The following is a 23,185-nucleotide window of genomic DNA, read 5'->3' as shown; positions in this document are numbered from 1 at the left end:
TAATTCCTGGATTAAATCTGATACTCACTTTTTAAAAACTTATTAAACCACAATTAACACAAATTTATCCTTTAATTTAACTCTCTCCAATGTGTTCTAAAGTTACATTTTAGAACATGGATGAAATCGGTATTCTAAAATGGAACTTTTTGTATGCCTGATGAAGATAATGATGCATTGTCGAAAGTACTTGTGTTTTGTTAATTATAAAATATTTTAATACTAAAAGACTGTTTTTCTCAGAACACTTTAAACTTAAAGAAAGTTTTTGATAAAAATTACAAAAACATACAATGTAAATTTAAAAAAAAAAGCCACCAAGTCATTGGCTGGTTTTGTGTAACTGTTAACTTTTTTTTTTAATCTGCTTGAACACCAGCCTGTTTTTTTTACATCTTATACTCTATTTCCTTGATTAAACCCCAGTCTTGAAAAAATCTCCAGGTTAAAGAGCATGGAGAACATATTGAAGTAATGTACTGTGTATAGGGTAATGTAGTTTAAAGTGTAGGTAAGGAGTTTAACTTAAATTCTAACTCTTTAAAGTATCTACAGTCAGACAGCACTTTCTATTCCAAGATTAGAGGAAAATTTTTCTGAAATAGAATTATAAATAGTGTCAAATGTTGAGCAAGGACAAGCCCTTGCTCAACATTTGACACTATTTATAATTTTATATATTTGAGTCATGATCAAGCTCATTAGTTAAGAATTTATCAACTGTAGGGTAATTAGGAATCAACTTGAATTGGAAAGATATGGTGAATTTGTACCAGAAGATGGAGTCAGAATCTTGATTCCTACAATTACATTGAAGCAGACTTGAATGACAATGTAATAACCAAATTGGAAGATGCTGAATTAGATTAACTATGAAAACAGAAATTTTTTTCATAGCTATAACCCATACAGTCAATAAATGGTTTTGACAGTTTGGAAAATGTGTGAGTAATTAAGATATTTTTTTCAATTTTTATCCACTCATCTCCTGTTGCAAGGTAATAAAACCATCTTTTGGGGGTTTCCAGAGGATATATATTTAAAAATAAACTCTCAGGGTTTGAGGAAACAAGATATGTTTTTGTAGTTTTTATTAGTGCACTTTATGCAAGTTTTATAATGTAAAGTAATAATCACACTTGAATAATAGTCTATAGAAACTTTGCTGTGTTTGAATAAATAAAAATTGTCTGCTATAGATGGTCCTCATTTGATCCTCTTTTTTGCTTTTAAGATGCCATTTTTTAGTCTTGTTATTACTATGAGCCTGCATTATATTATCTGCTTAATACATTTTTTGGAGAATAGGATACATAGAAAATCTTTTGTACATTGTCCGCAGAAGGATACTTTGATAAATGGATACTTTGTAACTAAATGAATAAATATCGAAAAATAACTGACCAAATAAAAAAAAAGGAAAAACAAAGTTCATTCTTGGTTGCAAGGGCCTTAAAAAGTTAAGTTATAAATTATCATATTCTTATTTTCTTTTCCACGATATACTTCCAAGCCATTGGTAAGTCTTTAGCATTTCTAGCATTCAGTATTTTTTTTTTTTTTATGTTGTATGTTTTATATTTGGCAGTATGTTCATTTAATTTAAATGTATAATATGTTCCAAGATTTGTATTTAAATTTGTTCCAATATTTGAAAACATTTGTTTTGAGAATGTTTGATTTACAACGATGAGCTTGTATTCTGCCCTTGAGGATGACTTGTAGAACAGGTTTAAAACAGTCATGAAAAATTAAAATTTATCTCAGCAAATAAGGTGTTGGAGCATTTGCTATTTTCCTGCTGAGAGTGATTTCTAACTTTTTTATTAAACATACTTCCTACATTGACTATAGACAAGTCTAAGCTGTCTACACAGAATAACATGTAAAACTGTGAATGAGTGAGACTTGTCCATAAACTAGAAAGTGTTAATATTGGTGTTCAAGATAACACACAATGTTATTAATAGCAAAAATGCACTTGTATAATTATGACAGGGTCATATATTGGTTGAAAGTAAACTAGAATATCTGCTTGAAAATAGTCAAAATTAATAAAAATTTTCTTTAAATATATAATTTTATCTATATTATGCTATATTTAACAAATTAATTTTTTATTTTTACAGCTCTTTTCTTTCAGCATTTTTGGATACTGTTGATAACCTTCTTTTAACAGCTTTATCACTTATTGCTGCTATTATTGTTACTGGTGGCTTTAAGAAATGGTGTGATGCAGTTACTGAGAGATTTGCATCGTAAGTATTACTGCTATAAATAGAATGAATATAAAAAAAATATTAATTTCTACCAAAATAACTATTAGTTTTATAAACACTATTTAGGTTAATAAGTGTAATAATCTAAATCAAAAACAATCTGACAATCAATACAACCAAATCTGATTAATTTGAATTAGTTGATAAACTGAACACACTATATTTCCCTTAAAATTTATATTTAAATTAATGTTCAAAAATAATTTGAAGTTTTTAAGTATAAATTTTTGAAAGTTCAAAGCTTATACAGTAGAGAGTCGAAAATCGGCATCAATTGGGGACTGGGGTCGTTCAGATTAGGGATTTATTCCGATTACGGTCTATGTACGAAAAAATATATTAACCTGTCCGATGTTCAAATTTTTCTTCGTTGCGTGTCGCTTCCTGTTGAATTTTTCTCCGTTGCGTGTCGCTTCGTGTTGAATTTTCGTCAATTTTAAGCCTAACGAAAATTTTTATAATAATAATCGAGGCTATCGTATTGTTAAAAATTATTTCTGCATTTTGTACAAACAAAATAAATATATTGAAGAATATAAAAACATGAAAATTATACTTTAGAAGTAAATTTAGTATCAAAAACGTTCGATTCAGCACGACACAGTCCGACTGAAAATCGTGCCGATTATCGGACGATTCCAATTACCAGGGTGCCAATTTTTGACTCTCTACTGTATATATATATTATATTCAGTGTTGCCGTTCCTAGTACATTTGTACTTTTCTGGTACATTTTGCGTTTTTGAGAGCATTGAAAGTACACTTAGATTTTTAGTACATTTTGAGTACATTATAATATTTTAGTACCATTTATGGTACAAAATAATATTTCATGCCTTAATTAACGAAAGAATCCGAAAAAATTAGTTCAATAAAGTCTCACTAGTGTCACTACTTGTTAATTTGAATTATCCAATCACAACATACACATGGCTTATGTCGGTGACGTCAACAACATAGATAGTGTCACGTGATCCAAACAATTCAAATCCGTCAAACAAAAATAATGGACAGGTAAGGAAATCAACGATTTTAAACTTTTGTCGTCAATAATATCAAAATAGCCGTTAAGTCAGAGTCGAATTATTATAGAAAATAGTTTTGAAATTGTACGAGTATAAATAATATAAATACTTTTATATTATTTTCTACCATTATAATTTAATTCTTAAATTATGAACTTCAGTTTTAGTAATTTTGGTAGAAGAAATAACGGTTAAATTTCAGATACGTATACTGTTATGGCTGCCCTTCCGGAATCTCGATAGTATTTGCGATTAGAAATGCAAATTTTTAATTTTCTCGGGCCCGAGGACCCACGTTCTAACCTAACCTAACCTATTCTAATAAATTACTAATAATTTGTTAATTTATTAGAATAGGTTAGGTTAGGTTTGAACGTAGGTCCCCACTGTGCGGCCATGACAGTATACATATCTGAAATTTAACCGAATTAACTTTTGTTAATTTGAATCTGTCCATGCATATTTAGTTTATAATTTTTTTATCCATCACTATTGTATTTTTAAAAAATTAGCTTTAATGCTTGTGTTAAAAAAACCATACAACATATTTTCATTAAAAAATTTTATGAAATATTTTATTTTATATTTAAATATTAGCCTTTTCAAGTCACACCTTGATTATATTTGTATTTCAATAACAGAGCATTTGATTTCGATCTCACAAAGATTTAAAGAATTTCGATCATTAAAAAACTGTTAAAAAAGCACTCATATTAATGCTTTTTAAATTTTTTTAAAAATATTTGTGAGCAAATATATCGATTTGCTTTTTATTTGTTTTCACGTACATTAAATAATTTCCGACTAAACATTATTACAATATAGTGCAATGTTTTGTCTAATTTCTAATTTAGATACATCAAGCGCAACCAAAAAATAGGCTACATTGGTGCAGCACAGAAGAACTTACATCCAATAACCGTTAAGCCTACTCAAATTCCCGTTAATCCTGCAGTGCTTTCTTCGAACAATGTTTCTGCAACTGCTGTTTCCGCCATTTCCACAAATATGAGGGATATAACTTCAGCTTCTAAAAGTACTAGTTCTCCAGTTAAGAAACGCAGGCACATTGAGAAATCAACATTATCTAAATCGTTAACTCAGGAAATGACTAATTTGTATTCTTCTGAATCGGAAGTTGAAGAAGCTGAATTAGACTCATCTTGTATTGAATCTGGTAGTGAAAACGAAGCAGGATCGAATGGTGGTGTTGTGAAAAAGGATGATAAATCTGAGAAGAAAGGAAAAAATTATCCTCAAAATTTTTGTGACAAGTGGCTACAAATGGGAGAATTTAAGACTTGGCTAAGACGATCTACAGTATACCCAAATAAAGCATTTTGTGCAGTATGCCAAAAAACCATATCTGGAAATGTTTGTCACCTTCGACGACATGCCACCAATACAAAACACAAACAAGCAATGAAGAGCCTTGAAACAGTAAAATCAGGAGGCCTACTAGAAGCTTTTCAAAGAAAATCAAACCAACAAGAAAAATTAGAAGCTGAGCTGAAATTAGCTATGTTTTGTGTAGAGCATAATCTTCCAATAAAGATTATGGATCACCTTCCTAAACTTATCCAGTCCGTATGCCATGATTCAAATATTGCCAAAGACCTAAAAGTAGCCCGAACGAAAACAACAGAACTCATTAAAGAAAAATTATCTGCGAAAAGCTGCGAAGAAATGACTTCAGTGTTACAAAATGTGAAATTTTCCTTAATTATTGATGAAACGACTGATATCTCCTCCACCAAATGCTTGGCAGTGATTGCTAGGTATTTTGATAACGCTTCTGGAAAAGCAAGGGATCGCTTTATGGGACTGTTGCAAGTTCAGCAAGCAACTGCTGAAGCTATCTATCATTCAATGATGGAACTTTTGATAAATTTAAATATTCCTGCACAAAATATGATTGGATTTGGTGCGGATAATGCCTCTGTGATGATGGGTGAATCTGGTGGTGTGAAAGCGTTAATTAAAAAGGACAATCCGAATATTTTTGTTCTTGGATGTGTATGCCATTCTTTTAGCTTGTGTGTGTCGCAGGCTTGCAACAAACTTCCACGGACAATTGAAGACTTGGTTAGAAATATACAGTCAAACCTGTTTTTATGCGGGGGATAGGGACCGCATAAAAAAAGAATCGCACGAAACTTCACGAGTGGCTATAAAAAATAGTTTTCGCAACACAATTAAAAAAAATATTTTTTTTATGCGGTCAATAGGGACCGCATAAAAGAAGTCTCACATAGAAAATAACTCAAAACTGTACGAAATAGAATTTATTGACAACAGATGTCAGCACTTGACTGCATCGTCTGTTTTACATATTTTTGTCCAGGTGGTGTTTTGTTGACTTAAAAAGTAAATTATTTCATTTTTCGCATATTCATGCAATAATATTACTATAATAAGTTCATTTATGCTATAATAAGTTTATTTAGCTATAATAAGTCAACGTGAGACATGACAAATCGCACGAGACTAGTCGCCAACTATACCGCACAAAAACGCAAATTAAAAATTCGCATTAAAAAAATCGCACAAATAAAAATCGCACATAAAAAGAGCGCATAAAAACAGGTTTAGAAACTGTATATGCTTACTTTGCTCATAGCTCCAAGAGGATCAATGAACTTAGTGAATTTCAAAAATTTGTAGATGGCCAACCACATCGATTGTTACGTTTATCTCAGACAAGATGGCTATCCTGGCAGGCAGTAGTCAATAGAACCTTAGAACAATGGAATGCACTCACTCTTTATTTTACAGCAGCTGCTGTGGAAGATAACATACATACAGCACAGTTGTTACTGAAAGATTTACAGAATCCCTTTAATAAGTTGTATTTACATTTTTTATCTTACATTTTGGAACTCATCAACAAAATGAACCTTAATTTTCAAAGCGAGAGGCCACGTATTACATCACTTCTGCCAAACATATCTTCTCTGTTTAAAACAATTTTGCACAACTATCTGAAAAAAGATTATGTGGATTCAATACCGCTGAACAAGATAGACACTCAAAATTCACGACATTTTCAACGAATAGAAACAATATATCTTGGTGCAATGTGCAAAGTTCAGATTGCAAAGAATAAATTCCCTGAAAAAGACATGAAGCTATTTCTCTCAAGCATTCAGTCTTTCTATATTGTTTTCAGTGCAGAAATTAAAAAAAAATTTCCTTTTGATGATTTGATCTTGCAGGAAATAACAAAGTTGGAGCCAAAAATTGCTTTGTCTGGAAATGTTAGGTCAGTTGTAAACCTGGTAACACATTTTCCTAATATTGTGCCTGAACATGAGTATGAAGAGCTGAACACAGAATGGCAACTGCTGCCTGAAATTCGTGATAAGTTAACCAGTTGTGCAGTTGAAAACCTAGAAACTTTCTGGTATGAAGTAAATAAAATTAAAGATGACAATGGCGACGTGATGTTTCCAATACTTTGAAAGCTTTCAACAAGTTTGTTGAGTCTTCCCCACTCTAGTGCTTGTGTGGAAAGAGTCTTCTCACAACTTAATTTAATTAAGACAAAGATTCGCAATAGACTTCAGGTTGACACTTGTAATGCTCTTCTGCTATCAAAAGAGTTATTAAAAACCCAAAACCGAAAATGTTACGATTGGATCCCAGAACTTAAAGAAACTCACTCAATAGCTATCCACGATACCGAAACAGAAGAGAATGAAGATGTAGACGACATAATACATCTGTTCAATTTGTAAGATAAGATTTGCAATTTTTTATACTTGTAGAATTGATTTTGCTAATTTTATTAAAGAAAGTTTTGTCTTACTATTCTTTTATTTAATTTAATGAAGTGCCTATGTGGCAGATTGAAAGTATACATATATATATTTTTTCATGAATACTTTGTTTACGTGCCTATATATAACCTATATATATATATATATTCACTTAAAGTATTTATGAATATGAATTTGAAATAAGCACAAAAACTTAGTATGATGGTATATTAATATCAAAAGCAACCAACCATAGAAATAGTACATTTTGAAGGAAAATAGTACATTTTTTGAAGGAGATTCAGTACATTTTGAAATTTCAAAATGGCAACACTGATTATATTGTATTATATTATATTTTAAAACTTAAAAAGAGAGTATCGTGCAGTCTATATTTATAGAATGTGTGCATTTTGGAAATTTCCTGAATGTATGGATGTATGGATAAATCTCTGACATGAACAAAATTGCCAATTTCATTTTAATAATAATTCAATTTATAACTGTACTGTGATAAAATAATTGATCATAGATTGTTATATAATTTTGATATGCACTTTATTTATTTAAATTTTAGTTATGAATTGTATTATTATTTTTAATTCTGTATGTCTTAAGACACTACAAATAATTAAAAGTAAAAATATTTGAAATATTTATATTATTGGTGTTAGCTATTCATAGGTTCAGCAATACAAATTAACTACTATATTTACTCTGAATAAATGTAGGCATTTGGATAATTTACTTGAATAAATTTTTACTAGCTGATAAATTTCACAATGATAGTCTACTTACTCATTAAATGTATCATTAATTAATTGTTTATTAGTAATAAAGCTATAACTACTTCAAGTTTTTATACATACAAATGTAAACACACACAAATATATATATATGTATGTATAGAGTATTAGAGTAGGGGAGAAAGAGTTATTTTTAGAACAAATACAGAACTTATTCAGAGTGCATGGAAAAGTTAACCTTAGAACTAAAAAAACCCTTCCAGAACTTTTGTGAGTCTTCTGATTTATCAAGTAAATAAAATTTTTCTCATTTTTATGTTGTATTTTTGAGGCTTTTCAATTGTAACTGTTATAAAGATGAAATAGTGATTTCAATGGTTATAGCAAGAAAAGAACTATAAATAGCAATGTCATTTATAGTTCATAAATCATTGATCTATCCTTAATGTGACATGTTAATGATTTATTTTGATAACTTTATGCTGAGAAACAACCATGTATTACATTAACAATTTTTGTTTATCAGAATTCACAGTAGTGAAGTAGATGTCAAGGACAAACTGCAAAAGCAGAAACTGAAATGACAATCATAATAATGATAAAGAGAAACAGAAAAAATGAACAAAAAATAACCATGAATTATTTACTGTAATGAATCTGTTGACTTTTCAATTATTTGAATTTTTATTTTCTTTCTTTTCCAACCTTAATATTATGTCCATTTGATGTAAATACATTAGTAATAGATCAATTGGATTCTTTGTTTGCCCAGATCTGTGTTTCAAACTGCTAAAATAATTTTAAATAGTTTTCATTCATTGCAAGTTCACTAGTGTTTCTATTCATCCAAATAAGTTTTCTATGTGTTGCTGCCAGAGATGCCTTTATATTAGTATCATTTCAAAAAATTGATTAAATTTTTTTTCAATGATTATTGGTGACTTTTTATTAAAAAATTAAGTTTATTTTTATTATTGTAATGTATTATTAATTTTTTTCTATTGTCTAATCTGCATTTGAATATTATTGAGATACACATTAATGTTTTTGTCTGAAAATGTGTTAGAAATACTATTTAATATTTATACATTGTAAACGGCCTGAAGATGACAAGCAACAATGGTAACTTTTTAACAACATAAAAAGCAGTTATCTGATATATATAGTTTTTCTGTATATATAATGATTTAATTGACTACCATTTAAGAACAGATATTTAAAATTTATTTCCTCCTCATTTCAAACATATCAATTATTTTAATAAAAATATAAATCTTTTGTCTCCTTGTCATCCCTTACATTATCAATGTTTTTTGTTGATTATTACTTCTATTAAAAGTCTTCTTTTTATGTCTATTTGTATATATTAAAAAAACTATAATAAATTTTTAAATTTGATAGAGTAAAGCACAAAATATAATCTAATTTAATATTTTTTAGTGTGAAAGATGGAAGATGAAAATTTTCGCAAGTTAGTAGTATCACGAAAAATTCTGAAATTGATGTTATGTTATTAGTAATTATATTATCATTAATAACTTGTACCACAGATTTCAAAAATAACAAAGTAAATAAAATATTTCAGGCACTTAAAAATATACTTACTGGACAAAGTTTAAAGAAAAAAATGTTTTTAAATAATCTTAAAACATTTACAAGAATTAACTTCTCATTCAATGCCATTTTTTAGAGATTGAGGATTTAAGTTACACTACATGGCAGTCAAAAGAAACAGATTTATTCTTAAACTTTTTTAAAAAAAAAAAAACTTCCAAATGCATTTTGCCTAGATTACTTAGTCTAGTCCTCTTCAGTGGGAGTACAGGATGGTGTAACAGGGAAACAACAAGATATAGCACAAAACCAATTATATGGATAATGTAAGCAATTTAAATAACAATTCAATTATGTGAAGATCTATTTATGTTCAATATAATTTTATCCCAACATGCAAGTCAACCAAAATTGTTACATCGGAGAGACAAAGCATCTGTTAGAAAAAAGGTTGGCAGAACACTTGGTGGTGATACGGCTTAGAGACAAAAATTCACCATGGTATCGGCACTGAAGAAAATATGTGTAATGGATAAAATAACATTAAAATACTGTATAAAGAAAATAACATTGTAAAATGGAGAATTAAAGAACATTATTTTTATACATTATTATTGCATAATGTTAATTTAAATAATGGTATGGTAGTTGATGCATGTTGGGATAGGATTATATTGAACATAATAGAACTTTACATAATTGAATTGTTGTATGGATAATGTGCATGATTTGAATAATTGGTTTTGTACTATATCGTGTTGTTTTCCTGTTATAACATCCTGTATCCCACTGAAGAGGCCTAGACTAAGTAATCTAGGAAAATGCATTTGGAGGTTTTTTTTTTTCAAAGTATAAGAATAAAATCTGTTTCTTTTGACTGCTGTGTAGTGTAACTTAACTTTTCATTCAATGCCGATTTTTAGAGATTGAGCATTTAATTCTTGTAAACGTTTTAAGATTATTTTTTAAAAAATCTTATAAATTAGCTAGTCCCATTGATTAATTTTTAACTTTAAAAATATTTTAACCCAATAAGTATAATTCATGTTAAGCTGTATTTCTTTTGGGCTATAATTAGACTAGACTTTAGACTTTTATCATGGAAAACAAAGTAACTTGGAATAATCAATCAACTAATCATTTTTTGATATGGCTTTTTGCCTTTACAAAGCGGGGTACAAAAACTTTAACATAATTACATACAATATGATAATTATCATTATCCAGGTACAGTTATGTATGTGTTGAATTTAGAAAACTATTTTAATATATTTACTAAATAACAAAAATATTTATATACAGTAGAGCATCGTTTATTCGAAAGCCGATCAACCGAAACCTTTCCAGTTGGACTGTGTTGTGCTGAATCGAATGTTTTTGATACTAGATTAACTTCTGAAGTATAATTTTTTTGATTTTATATTTTTCAACATACTGTGGTGCCTCATAGACCGTACTTAATCCGTTTCAGGTGCATGTCCGTTAAGTGAAAAGTCCATTATACGAAACACATTTTCCCATAGAAATACATGTTAAAACATTTAATTCGTTCTGCAGCATAAAATAACCATACTGTACCATAAAAAAAAAAAAATGAAAATGGAGCAGTCACCAATTATGCTGGGTAGTCAGATGATGTGAGGAAGAGGAGAAGGAACACTTTCTTCATACATTCATACAGACACACACTTTTTACACATTGCAGCGGGTCTCTTTTTATTGTTTTTTAATTGGAGTCAGATTCAGGAGAGGCTACCGGGGCTTGCAGGGTCAACTCTTCTTGTTCCATCCTTTGTTTTTTGGCCTCTGGCTTCTTGAGCGGGTCTCTTTTTATTGTTTTTTAATTGGAGTCAGATTCAGGAGAGGCTACCGGGGCTTGCAGGGTCAACTCTTCTTGTTCCATCCTTTGTTTTTTGGCCTCTGGCTTCTTGAAAAACATGTCCAAGCTATTCTGGAAGCCAAGAAGGGGAAAATATCTAAAAATAGTAGATTGTCAATGGCAACGGCAAAAGAGTGGAAAAATCATTCACACTTGATTGCAGAAAGTCCGTTGATCACCTCACGTAACTGCCGAACGGAAAGTCCATTGTTTGCAGCTAGTCCATTGTTCGAGTCACGTAACAACCAAACAGAAAGTCCATTGTTCGCAGCGTACGTTATACGAGGCACCACTGTATTTATTTTGTTTGTACAAAATAAAGAAATAATTTTTAACGATACAATAGCCTCGATTATTATTATAAAAATTTTCATTAAGCTTAAAATCAATGAAAATTCAACATGAAGTGACACGCAACAGAGAAAAATTTCAACATCGGATAGGTTAATATATTTTTTCGTATATAATCAGTTATCCGAACAACCCCACTCCCCAATTGATTCGGATAAATGACGTTCTACTGTAGTTTAAATAATGTTACAGAATTGAACTGATTTCAGTATTAATTCTTTATATGATAATAATTAAACAAAAACTTATTTTTTAAATGTTCAGTATATTCACAAGATACAAATGATTTTTAACATTTTCAAAATAAAGATTACAAAAGGAACAATTAGAAAAGGTGTTACATTAATTATACATCCATTTAAAAAACAGTATATTTGTTAAGCCACAGTTATATTATCAAAGATTTAATCTTATAGTTTAAATTTAATAACAAGTAACTTTGAGGTGTCCATGGAAAAGCTAAAGAATTTTCCAGTAAACTGTACTTCTGCTTTATATAAAGACTATCTTGAGCTCAATATTTCTCTCTCAAAGACTGTTGAAGTTCAACAAAAACTTATTATCACAAAAGTGAGTACAATAAATAGATGAAATTCCAAAGTAGACAATAAACATGCCACTGAGGAAACCCAAGTTATGAGTGAAGAATTAGGGTCGAGTTATAAACTTCGTAACGTAACCGTATCCGTATTCATAAATGTTTGCTACACTGGATATCTATAGCAATAGTTATAAGCTACCGTAAGGCCTTTCCTGTATTCATAAAGGAACGAACTTTCTTACGTTTACAAACTAGTCCATTGTGAGCATGCGCAAAATCATCAGTAGTTATTGCCAGATCTAACACTATAATTCAGGGGTGGGCAAGCAAGAGTTCAGTGGGAGCCGAAATGTAGGTTTTGCAAAATGCATGGGAGCCGCAGTTCTGTACTGTTGTGGCGGATAGTATGGTAAGGCATGCGATTTTATTATATAATATAAATATAATATAAAACAAATATTGAATTTTTTAAATAAGCATATTTTCACAAAATTATAAAAATAAAATTGTAAAAATAATAATAAAAAACAGAAATTAACACTTTCAGCAAGAGCCGCATTTGCCAATGTCTGCTATAATTATTTATTCATTTTATTATTATTCTATTTTTTTTATAACCAAAGTAATTCTTATCTTAAAATTTAATATTATTCAGAAGCAGCATTGTCGGGCAAAAGTTATGTTTTAACCAATTTGTCAAAGTTTTGTCTGTTGTATATCAACTGACTTGCCGTCAGTCGATATACAACAGCATGTTGTACATGTGCAGTTGGTCAACACATGTGCAGTTGGTCAACACATGTGCAGTTGGTCAATTCTCCGTATCTCTACTGGAAAAGTTTGATCGATCCAAACTTTTCTTACGGAATACGGTATGGCCATATGGATAAGATACGGAGTTTATACCAACGCTATATGGATACGGTTACGTTACAGAGTTTATAACTTGACACTTAGTGCTTACTAATTTTAATTTGTTATAAACCAACTTCCTGTAATCAGACTCTGGCAGCTCTATAATCTTGAACCTCTAACAAAAAAAATAGCCATAGTTAAACTTATAGCCAATAGTACTATACAATTCAGATCTCAAAGCAGGTCCAGGCACTGAACAGTTAAGATGAAAAATTGATCTAATGAATCTGTATGGAGTTTTCTCCAGTCTGTCAACAAGATATGAACCCCAAATAGGAAACAAACCCAAACTTGATTGTATCAAGGAATCGAACAGTCAAAAATATGACTTAACAAGAAGATTGCGTCATTCTGATCATAAATTTATTAAATTAGCAAGTTTAAGTTTAAATTTCATAATTACTTTGTCTAAACGAAAATGAAACCTGCACAGAGTAGAATAAATACCTAAATATTTATAGGACAACACTTCCAACTCAGAATTGAAATAGAATTTATCAACCTTTTACAGCCTACCCTCTGTAACATAGAATTAAAGTAGATAATTAGGTCATCTTATACTAATATTAATGATTTCATTAATTTTAGAATTTAATTTAATTTAGAAGGGAAGAAAAGATCAATTTAGAGTGGGATTTAAACCCATAACTTCTTGCTGTGAAATTTGCTATTCACACCTCTGATCTTTGCTTCCAGATGAATATTTTAATGATTGTGTAATTAACAGAAAGTAATCTTTTCTTTTTAAAGCTGTGATAATGCATCTATAATGGATATTGACAAAGATGATGATATCAGGACAGCTGGCTTTTATATACAAATGGGAACAGTTCAGGTAATTTATGATTTAAATAAATAATATGAATAAGTTTTACTGAATTAGAGTAAAAACTATCTGGAATTTATTAGATAAAAAGAAAAGTTGGAAATTTTTTCCTTAGTATGTTTTTTTATAACAAAATAGAGTACAGTCAAACCTCAGTTTTTGAACTGGCATTGTTCCTGAAAGTTGTTTGAAAATTGAAATGCATTTTCCAATAAGAAACGATATAATACAGATTAATCTGTTCCCAATCCTCAAAGCAAAGTTTTTTTAACCTTTTTATTTTTAGCTGTATTTCATGCATAAAAATGCCTACAAATGCAATATAATATTATCTATATCCATTATATATATATTGTAACATAATGTAACATTTTGCTTGTTATATATATATAAATATAAACAGAGACTCAACTCTGCCTGTATGAAATACGGTATAACCAAATCAATCAAGACAGACAACAAGTATTTTATCCACACTTTTTCCAAAATATTATGTTTCAATTGATTTAATTTTAATTAATTAATTTTGATTTTATTTTAAATTTTAGTTTCACTTTCAATGTAAAAACCAGAGTTTTAATTATTATTTTATTATTTTTAGTTTTAATTAACTGGCCACCTAGTATTAATAAATATTAATATTATATTAAATTTTTGTTATTTAGTTTGAGTTAAGCACTTTTAAAAATAAATTCTTGGATGTCATTTATGTTAAGAAAATATCCTTTAACACAGTTTTTATTAATTAATTTGATTTAAATTCAATTGCAACACATACCGATAAATGGAAACAGTATCTTACCTATATGTGGATTGAAATCTAATTTGAATAACAACAACATCAATAATCTGTTTCATGACATCTAATGACATGAGGTGATCATGACACCACTAAGTTCTAAGTCAGTAGATTGATTGGTCGGGCTGTCAACTTTCTTTTACACAGGAAGTATAGGGAATTGGCCATCTGTCTCTCTCTAATCTGTGGCTAGCTCTTGCTGAGTAGCTTGTTCAGCAACTGAGTTATCATACGGAGAAAATATGGCATTCAAAAAATTTTGTTCGTAAATTGAATTGTTCAAAAAGGCATTTGAAACCTGAGTTTTGACTGTATAAGGATGTAAAAACATAACAGAGAAAAAAAGATCATTCTGAAGATTCTATAAATGTTCAAAGCAGGAAATACTGTCCATTCTTCTAGAAATAGTTGTTACTGCAGTTGTGAGGGGGAAAAAAATCCAATGTCTAATAATTTACAAGTAAAAAGGTCTTCCAAAGAAATCACAAACTGGTTGCATAGAAAGGCATTTTTTACGTCCTAAACTATTATAAATATTTGAAACAAATCTACCAAACCTATCAAATTAAGACAAATCAGTTTGCATTAATTTCAAAATAGCCTTGTGCCAAATATTGATGTTACATTGTTTGAAAATTAATACTTAATTTCACAAATTGAGATCTGTTCATACAATGTGATGAAGGGAAAATGTTAGATACATCTAATAGTTGAATAATAAATTAATTGTTGATAACTTTACAACCATTTATGAAGACAGTATGGAGGATTAGCAACTTTCCTTGCAATCAAAAGATGATTCAGTAATATTATTTAGATATGATGGTAGATCTTTCCTATACTTTGAATTATTTATGTTCTTGTAGCAAACTGTTGTTTGTGAGCTGTTTTCAGATGTCTGAGTTTTTTATAAGAAAACTCAGACATCTGAACACATCTTTGTCTTCACCAACACATATGAACATATTCATAGCAAACAGATGTAAATAATTAAGTTGTCAATTATTTAATAATTAATTATTAACTACAACTATTAATTAATAATCTGTATTAAGACTGAAAAGAAATAATTATATAGGCATCATAGAACAGAATATATTTTTGAGTTTTAATGGTTGTATTTTGTTGAAACAGTTTTTCTACACTAAAAACTGGCTCCTCTTGACACACTGGACAATAATAGTGTTTCAAAGCATTTGGAGATTATAATAGAATATCTGGCATAAATCAATTGGGTCAAATGCTTTCTTATTATTCAGCATTACGAAAATCCATAAAATTGTTGAGAAAAATGCATTAAATGTTTTGGAAATAATTATACACACAACTCTCTTTATCTTGCATAATGTATCTCCAGTAGGGTTGGACTTAATGATGATTTTATTTGTTATTAGTATTTACAATTTTTTTATGAAACCTATCCCTACGTTCAAAATTAAGCTGTTTGTCATTTTATAATAGTTAAAAATATAAAAAGCTTTTAAAAATAAAATACCATAACAGATGGTGCCACTAAATATTGCTGGAAAAGTTAAGCAACTTGTTGCTGGATTTTTTTATAGTTGAACCAGTTACTTGACAGAAAAGTCTGAAATATAAAGGGGTAAAATCATTGGATATTTGATTGGAGATAAACAGTGCAAAGTGAATTCAGACTGAAGATGAGTTTCTTTATTTAGAGGATATCATTCACTAGAATAAAAAATATACTTGAACAAGCCATGCTGAGTATGCACAAAAATATTGTGAAAAATGTTATTGTCCAGTGTGCCAAGATATGTCTGCTCTTTGTGTGGAAAAGTTTTCAACAGAAATTCGCCAATAAACTCATTATTTTCATGAGTTTTAATGACAATGTTTTAATTACTCTCTATTATTTTTCTTTAAATAAATATTGTTTTCTGGTGCTATAGCTTATTTTAGACAATTACTATCTATTATTTTACATCTATTTACTATGAAATGCTCATTTTTGCATTAAAGGCAAAACTGTTTCATGAGTTAACATTGACTACCAAATGCCAAGTTAGGCATTTGGTAGTCAATATATTAATCTAAATTTTGTGTGATGAACATTTAGACCAAAATTGAAGAAATTATTTTTGGATATACTAAAAATTGATTGGTTTTTTATGGTTTTTTGATTATTTATCAATACTCTTACTGCAATTTACTGACAATTCTTATCATTGCAATACAACACTATAGTATAAGACTTTCGTATAGAAGAGGACCATAAATTTGCCAGTAGAATTAGAGTATTACTATCAAAACAAAGAAAAGGAAAGAATCAGAAGTTATATTGACCATACTTTTGGTGTCATAAAATCACTAGTTATGTTAAGTTCCAAAAATTTCAAAAGTGATAATGATAGCACTTTTTGTCATTTTTCAAATGAATTGATTTCAAACATCTATTTTATATTTATCTTCAAGTAAAAAGCAATTAAAATAACATATAAGAATATATTACAATATACTGAAATCAAATCATTTGAAATACATTGGATTACATTCTCCATTTTTCATCAAACATAATTATGCTGTCATTTCTCATTAATTTTTTTACTTTTTATGTTTATATTTAGGAAATGATTTTCATCATCATAAAATAGTTTTAAATAATAATAACATTTTACTATTAAAAAATAACATATAAATTTATTTTTTATAGTATATGAATTTTTGATTGATAATTTGATGGAAAAGCAAAATGCTATGTATTAATTGCATTAATCAAAACTAGCTTCTCACGTTATTAATTATTGATTCAATACTTTATCAACAAGATGAAAAATAGCATTAAATAAGTTACAGAAGTTGTTGATATGCTGGAATTAAACACTTTTTTCATTTTCATACTCAAATATCTTATTGTCAGATTGAACATCATATTTAAAAATAACAAACAAAACTGATTCAAAACGAATACTTTTTAACATTTCTAATCAGTTCAAGTTTTAATTATGTATTTTAAGAATTTTAATAGAACAAGAGTTAACTTTCTGTGATAACCTAACTAGTTTTAGGTGTGATAAGCCCTAAAATTTAAGTAATTGGTTAGATTACCACAGAAAGTTAATGTAACTAAACAGCAAAAAGCAATGAACAAAAGAAACAAGAGTTCAAATCAATACATGAGATCTTAAATGCCGAAAGATATTACATGAAAAAATTAATATTTTTTAATTTCCATTTTTTGTTTAAAACTATTAACATATGTTTTCTTTAAATGCCTAAATGATTGAATGCTAGAGCTGGATTGACTATTGATTTTGTGACTTTCTAATTACTTGGGCTAATCTGGCTTATTATTTGATTATTAGTATAATTTGGGCTTTATTTTACTAAATTATTGATTACCATTGTAAAAGATTGCAGTAAACATGCAAATTTACACTGTGACTTTTTTATGTAAGTGATTATGATTGGAGGAAGTTGAGCTTAAGTTCAGCACTCAGAAACTTGCTCAAATTTTACTAAAAAGGAAAAAAATCTGCTACAAATTGTTAAATGATGTCTACTCAAAGATTTATCATATTTTATGATTTGGAGTGTGACTAGAAGGCTAGTTGGTCAAATACAGCAGGTCATGACATGAATTCTTGGGTTGACCTACAGTATAATAAGCAGATTGTGGAATTGTTTCTTAGAAACAACAACAATGCATAGTTGAACTGGACAAGGTTATCAATGTATGATTACATCAAGAGATGATTGTTACTTTTCACAATTTGACTATTACTTTTGACTATTGGAATAGTCAAAAGATAATTACTGAACTGCAACAGACATTTGCTGCAGGCATAGGAAGGTTTATAGTCATACAAGACATTCAAAGTCATCTTCATAAGATTGTATTCTGGTGACCATTCACAAGTTCCAGTTCCTAAAAAGACACAAAACCTCTATTAAATGTTTGTCACTGCAAGCATTAAAGACTAGGCTATATATAGAACATAGAAATTGGAGTGCTGACCAACAACAGTTTTTTCTTTTTTTTCTAATGAGTCATTGCTATTCATTTTTATTCTAAACAATACTTAGAGGTGTAAACTCCTACAATACCCCTGCTTCATACAGGAATGACATCTTGGTGAAAGAGTTGAGGGGATGCATAAGTTCTGATGGCTGTAAGACATCACGAATAAGATACTGAGATGAAATTCTGAGATTTATCATTCCTTATGCTGCAGTAATTAGAAATTTGTTCATTCTTATGAAATGATAACAGTTGTTTTCTGTAGGCATGTGTTTATGAACATGCTTCAAAAGGAAGATGTGAAATCATGGACTGATTTGCATTAAACACAACTGAAGCTAGGAAGTCATAATTCTATCTGTCAGTTACACCATTTAGGAACTGGAACACATCCTAGAAAAGGAATAGAAAACAATGCCCCAAGAACAATTTAATAACCTTACTTCATCTATGTCACACAGGCATGTTAGCAGTTAGAGGTGATCACATCCTATTACAAATTTTGTTTTTATTGATCTGTTTTTTAAAATAAAGATTTATTGGTCCAAGCATAGAATGTTACTATGTTTCAAAAAAGTGTTTAAACAACAAAAATGTTAGTGTGCAAAATTTAATTTAACTGCTAACCACTCTGCAGTGACTGACGGATATATCCATTAAATTCTTTTGGGGGTATTGCCAAAAACTACCGCAAAAAAAAATTCACATAAAAAATGAATTGTCTAACAATAAAAAAATACTTTTCTTTACTAGACACAACTATTTACAAAATCTTTTTCTGAAACAGTAATGAGAAAAAAACGTGTGAAAAAATACTTCAAAATTTTCCACATTTATTCTCCACTACTTTCGGGTAGCACCATACCTGACTATCCCAGTGTTGAAAGGTTTAAACATATATAAGCAATACCTTCTTCTTTACAGTATTTCATATCTGTTTAAGGTCAATATTGCATTATCTCTAATTTCTGAGCAGTGTATAATTGTATTATACTTATTATGATTTTTAATGAAAATAATTCAGAAAAAAAATTTTTTTTTTTAGTTTGCAATTTGGAGTTCATGGGTATGCTGGGTATTTTTGACAGTTTTGTCTACATGTAAATTATGTCGTTATCATGAACAAGAGAATGTTATTGTCAGTATGGCTCGAGAAAGACAGCGCATTATTAGTTCAAGTAATAGTGGTCCATTATATACCTTACCTGATGTGTAATGTGTTCATGCCTGAAAAACTTTTAATGTTTACACAAAACGTATATAATTTGAATTTTAAATATTAAAATTTTATTGTATAGATTTGTTGTACAGATTTGTTGTACTGAGAACAAACAGCTTTTGTTAATATAAAAATTCAATTGTAATTGTTAAATTTACTAATTAAAATGTTTTATTTTGAGTTCTTTTCACATTAAAATTTAAATATTTCCTAATCATTTGTTATTGCTTAACGTTTTTCTTGGATATTTTTTTTTCACTTTGTTCATTAAATATAAATGAATATTTTTTGCATTATTAATACAAAAAATATTTTATTTCAAAGTTAATTCAAACATAAATAAATTTTCTGGCTACATATTTAACACTGGAACTTTAACATTTGTAAAATTGACAATAAACTTTAGAATTATTTTTTCTGGTTAGATAAACTCTGAATATATATAAAATTTTCTATTTTAAAGTTAATGAATTAAATGGATACAATAAGTACTCTATATAAAAAAAAGATGCTATATTCTGTAGATATGTAATTGAAATAATGTAAGTTATTACTTTATAATGATGAATAATTATCTTGTACATAATAAAATATTGTGTAATTCAACTTCAGAATATGACATAAGATTCAATGTTATAAGTGTTTGTAAATTTAAAAAAATTAACTATGAATTAATATATTGAATCTCATATTTTCAATATATGTATATAGTTTTGTATTTGTGAATTTATGTAATTGATTTGCCAGTTTGTATAATAATAAAATATTTGAAACTATAATTTTTCTCAAATTATTTCATTTAAATACTCATTTACAATGTAGGCCTATTTGTCTGTCAAAATAATGCAGTAAAACATCTTGTTTTAGAAAACCAAGGCATTTGAAATGTTCCAGAATCTTTTGAAGCAATTTTTAAAAATTTGTAATAGTATAAATCTTTATCATGTTTCTGATGATGATTTATAATATAGATGATATGTCAATTTAATTTTTACTTTCCTGGCTCTATTATATGAAGGGGTTAGTGCAATAAGGTGCTAACCCTCACTTTTGTGAAAATTGAGATTCATAAAGTTATGCAGAATAATAGTGTGTACCATCTGTCAATAGATGGCTGATGTGAGCTTACATGACTCAGCAGTAAATCAGTATTCTTTTTTAATTAATGTTAACTTGTTTTGAGTAATAAGGAGCTAACCTACATCAAACTGAAAGGAGAAAGGAATCAAATTAACAATAGTTTCTCAAAAACTAAATTAATTAGTTCAATCACATCTGAGAAGTATCATGTTATTACCATTGACTTTCATCAAGCACTTCCAACTCCAAAATTGACGGTCTGGATTGCTATGACTAAGAAGACTATGGAGTTACAACTGTGGAATACATAACTGTGAAACAGACATTGAACAATTGTTTTCTATGGGTTGAAAATATTACTAAATGTAGTTATTTTGAAATTGTGAGTTGCCTACTGAAATACCACAAAACAATATGTAGTTTCAGGAACTTCATGTCATCAGTGATAACTGCAAAGGGCAAAATAAAAACTGGATTCTGATTTCCCTCTACTTTGTGCTGGTGCAATCAGGTAAATTTGAGCAGATATTTGCATTTTTCATGAAGTATAAAGGGTGCTGCATTTTTACCAAATAGCTACTGTATCTGGGTTGCTTGTAACTAGTAATGTAAAATTAATCATATATTACTGTCTGATATAATGATATATGCTGCTTGTAGCTGTTTATCGAGAAATTTTATAAAAGGAGAACAATTATTGCTAGCGGACACGTCATTATGTGGTATCGAAACAAGTGAGAGAGATCGTTCTATACATATTTGTGCCCTTCGTGTTAAAAACAACAGCTTTCACATTGTCTTATCAGGGCTGGATTTACAAGTAAAAAGCTATGTAAATTGTTGGTTAGGGCTTCAACTTTCAAGGAGCCTCAAACATTTCTACAAAAAAAAATTGAAGTCAAATTTTGTAATAAACATTTTTTTTACAAACCAACAATATACTTTTCTTCTTATTTCGTGTAGAACTTCATTGATTTTTTTTCTAAGAATTAACATATGGTCTTTAAAAAAAATTGATAAAACCAATTTTTAAAAAGATTTTTAATGGAAGGGGTATAAAAATTTAATTAAATTCAATTATAAAACAGAAGACTAGTGAAACCTCACATCTTTTTCTTCCAATATCTGTATTGAATCAGAGACGTAGTCTGATTTAATTCTTTTCTTTTTATGATTGACTTCCAAAATTGTGAAGGGTTGGTAAGGGGACTTAGGGCTTCAAAATGCTTAAATCCGACCCTGTGTCCCAAACAAAATTACTGGCATTTTAAACTTTAAGAAAATATCTTTTAAAATTGACAGCATAACTTGTTCGTGTAAAGCTGGACATTCGGGAAATCGCCCATTCTTAACAGTCTAATCCATTCTTTCAGAATTCAGAGATGCTCATAGATATGACCGACCGATTTCCGAATAATCATCTGTTTTTCACGTGGGAATAGACGAAAACTTATATCAGGCTCAGGCTTTGAAATTGCAATTTGGAACGCAACAGAAAACTTTGCTTTTTCTATTGCTATTCGGCTTTACTGCTGATAATACACAAGAATGAATCAAACTACCCAGATAGAATAGTTTTGTTTCTAAACACCAGAGGGTGAGCATCACTTTCTAGTTATGGGGCATAGGGCTACATAGCTATGCAACAGTGATTTTGAACACACAGAGCTGTATTCTCAGACATACTGCTCGTCTGTGTTTGAAGCTTCAGAAATGTCCCAGAACCACGCTAAATTCGTTAATATTTTATAATATAATTTTATTTCCATAAAAGGAAAAAAATAATAATAATGAAAAAAAAACTTTTCTCAGAAATTACACAATGTAAGTCCTAAGATTAACTATCTCTGGTTGGGATCGATTTTGACTCATCCCACAATCTAGGTTGAGATCTCGTTACACTGTCTTAATAATGAGTGACAGCCAGTGGTGATATTCGAAATAGTTAACAAAGGGTTCGCTAGCAGAAAATTTTTCCCTGACAATCACCGACAAACGAAATGGAAGTTTTGGCTAGAAATAAATACAATAACTTTTCTTGCGATATATCTAATAATCAGTGGCGTATTTGGAACGTAACGAGTCCTGGGCGAAGACCAGGCAACAATAGTATATTAATGCTGTCGACCTTTTTTTTTTTAGGCAGAGAAATTTTTCACCCTGAATGGCACTGCTGATAATAGATGTCATCATCTCTTGAAATACAATATCCTTTTTATTTCGCTGTCCAT

The 23,185-nt window shown here is 29.1% G+C and overlaps 1 protein-coding gene across 1 annotated transcript in view; it reads left to right on the top strand.

The window, feature by feature from the left end:
- The window catches only part of LOC136969632 (transmembrane protein 179), a 31,997-nt gene extending 11,909 nt beyond the window's left edge, over positions 1–20,088 (top strand). Inside the window, exons 3-5 of the mRNA XM_067263893.1 lie at positions 2,130–2,258; positions 13,799–13,883; positions 19,701–20,088. Of these exons, the coding sequence (XP_067119994.1) occupies positions 2,130–2,258; positions 13,799–13,883; positions 19,701–19,871 (385 nt within the window). The 3' untranslated portion in view covers positions 19,872–20,088. The remainder of the gene's footprint in view (positions 1–2,129; positions 2,259–13,798; positions 13,884–19,700) is intronic.
- The last annotated feature ends 3,097 nt before the right edge of the window (positions 20,089–23,185 follow it).

Source organism: Centruroides vittatus, unplaced genomic scaffold (assembly GCF_030686945.1).
Source record: "Centruroides vittatus isolate TY-2023 unplaced genomic scaffold, ASM3068694v2 contig_18, whole genome shotgun sequence".
NCBI classification, from domain to species: Eukaryota; Metazoa; Arthropoda; class Arachnida; order Scorpiones; family Buthidae; genus Centruroides; species Centruroides vittatus.
The sequence above is the reverse complement of the archived record's forward strand: the minus strand, read 5'-3'. Positions and strand labels throughout refer to the sequence as shown.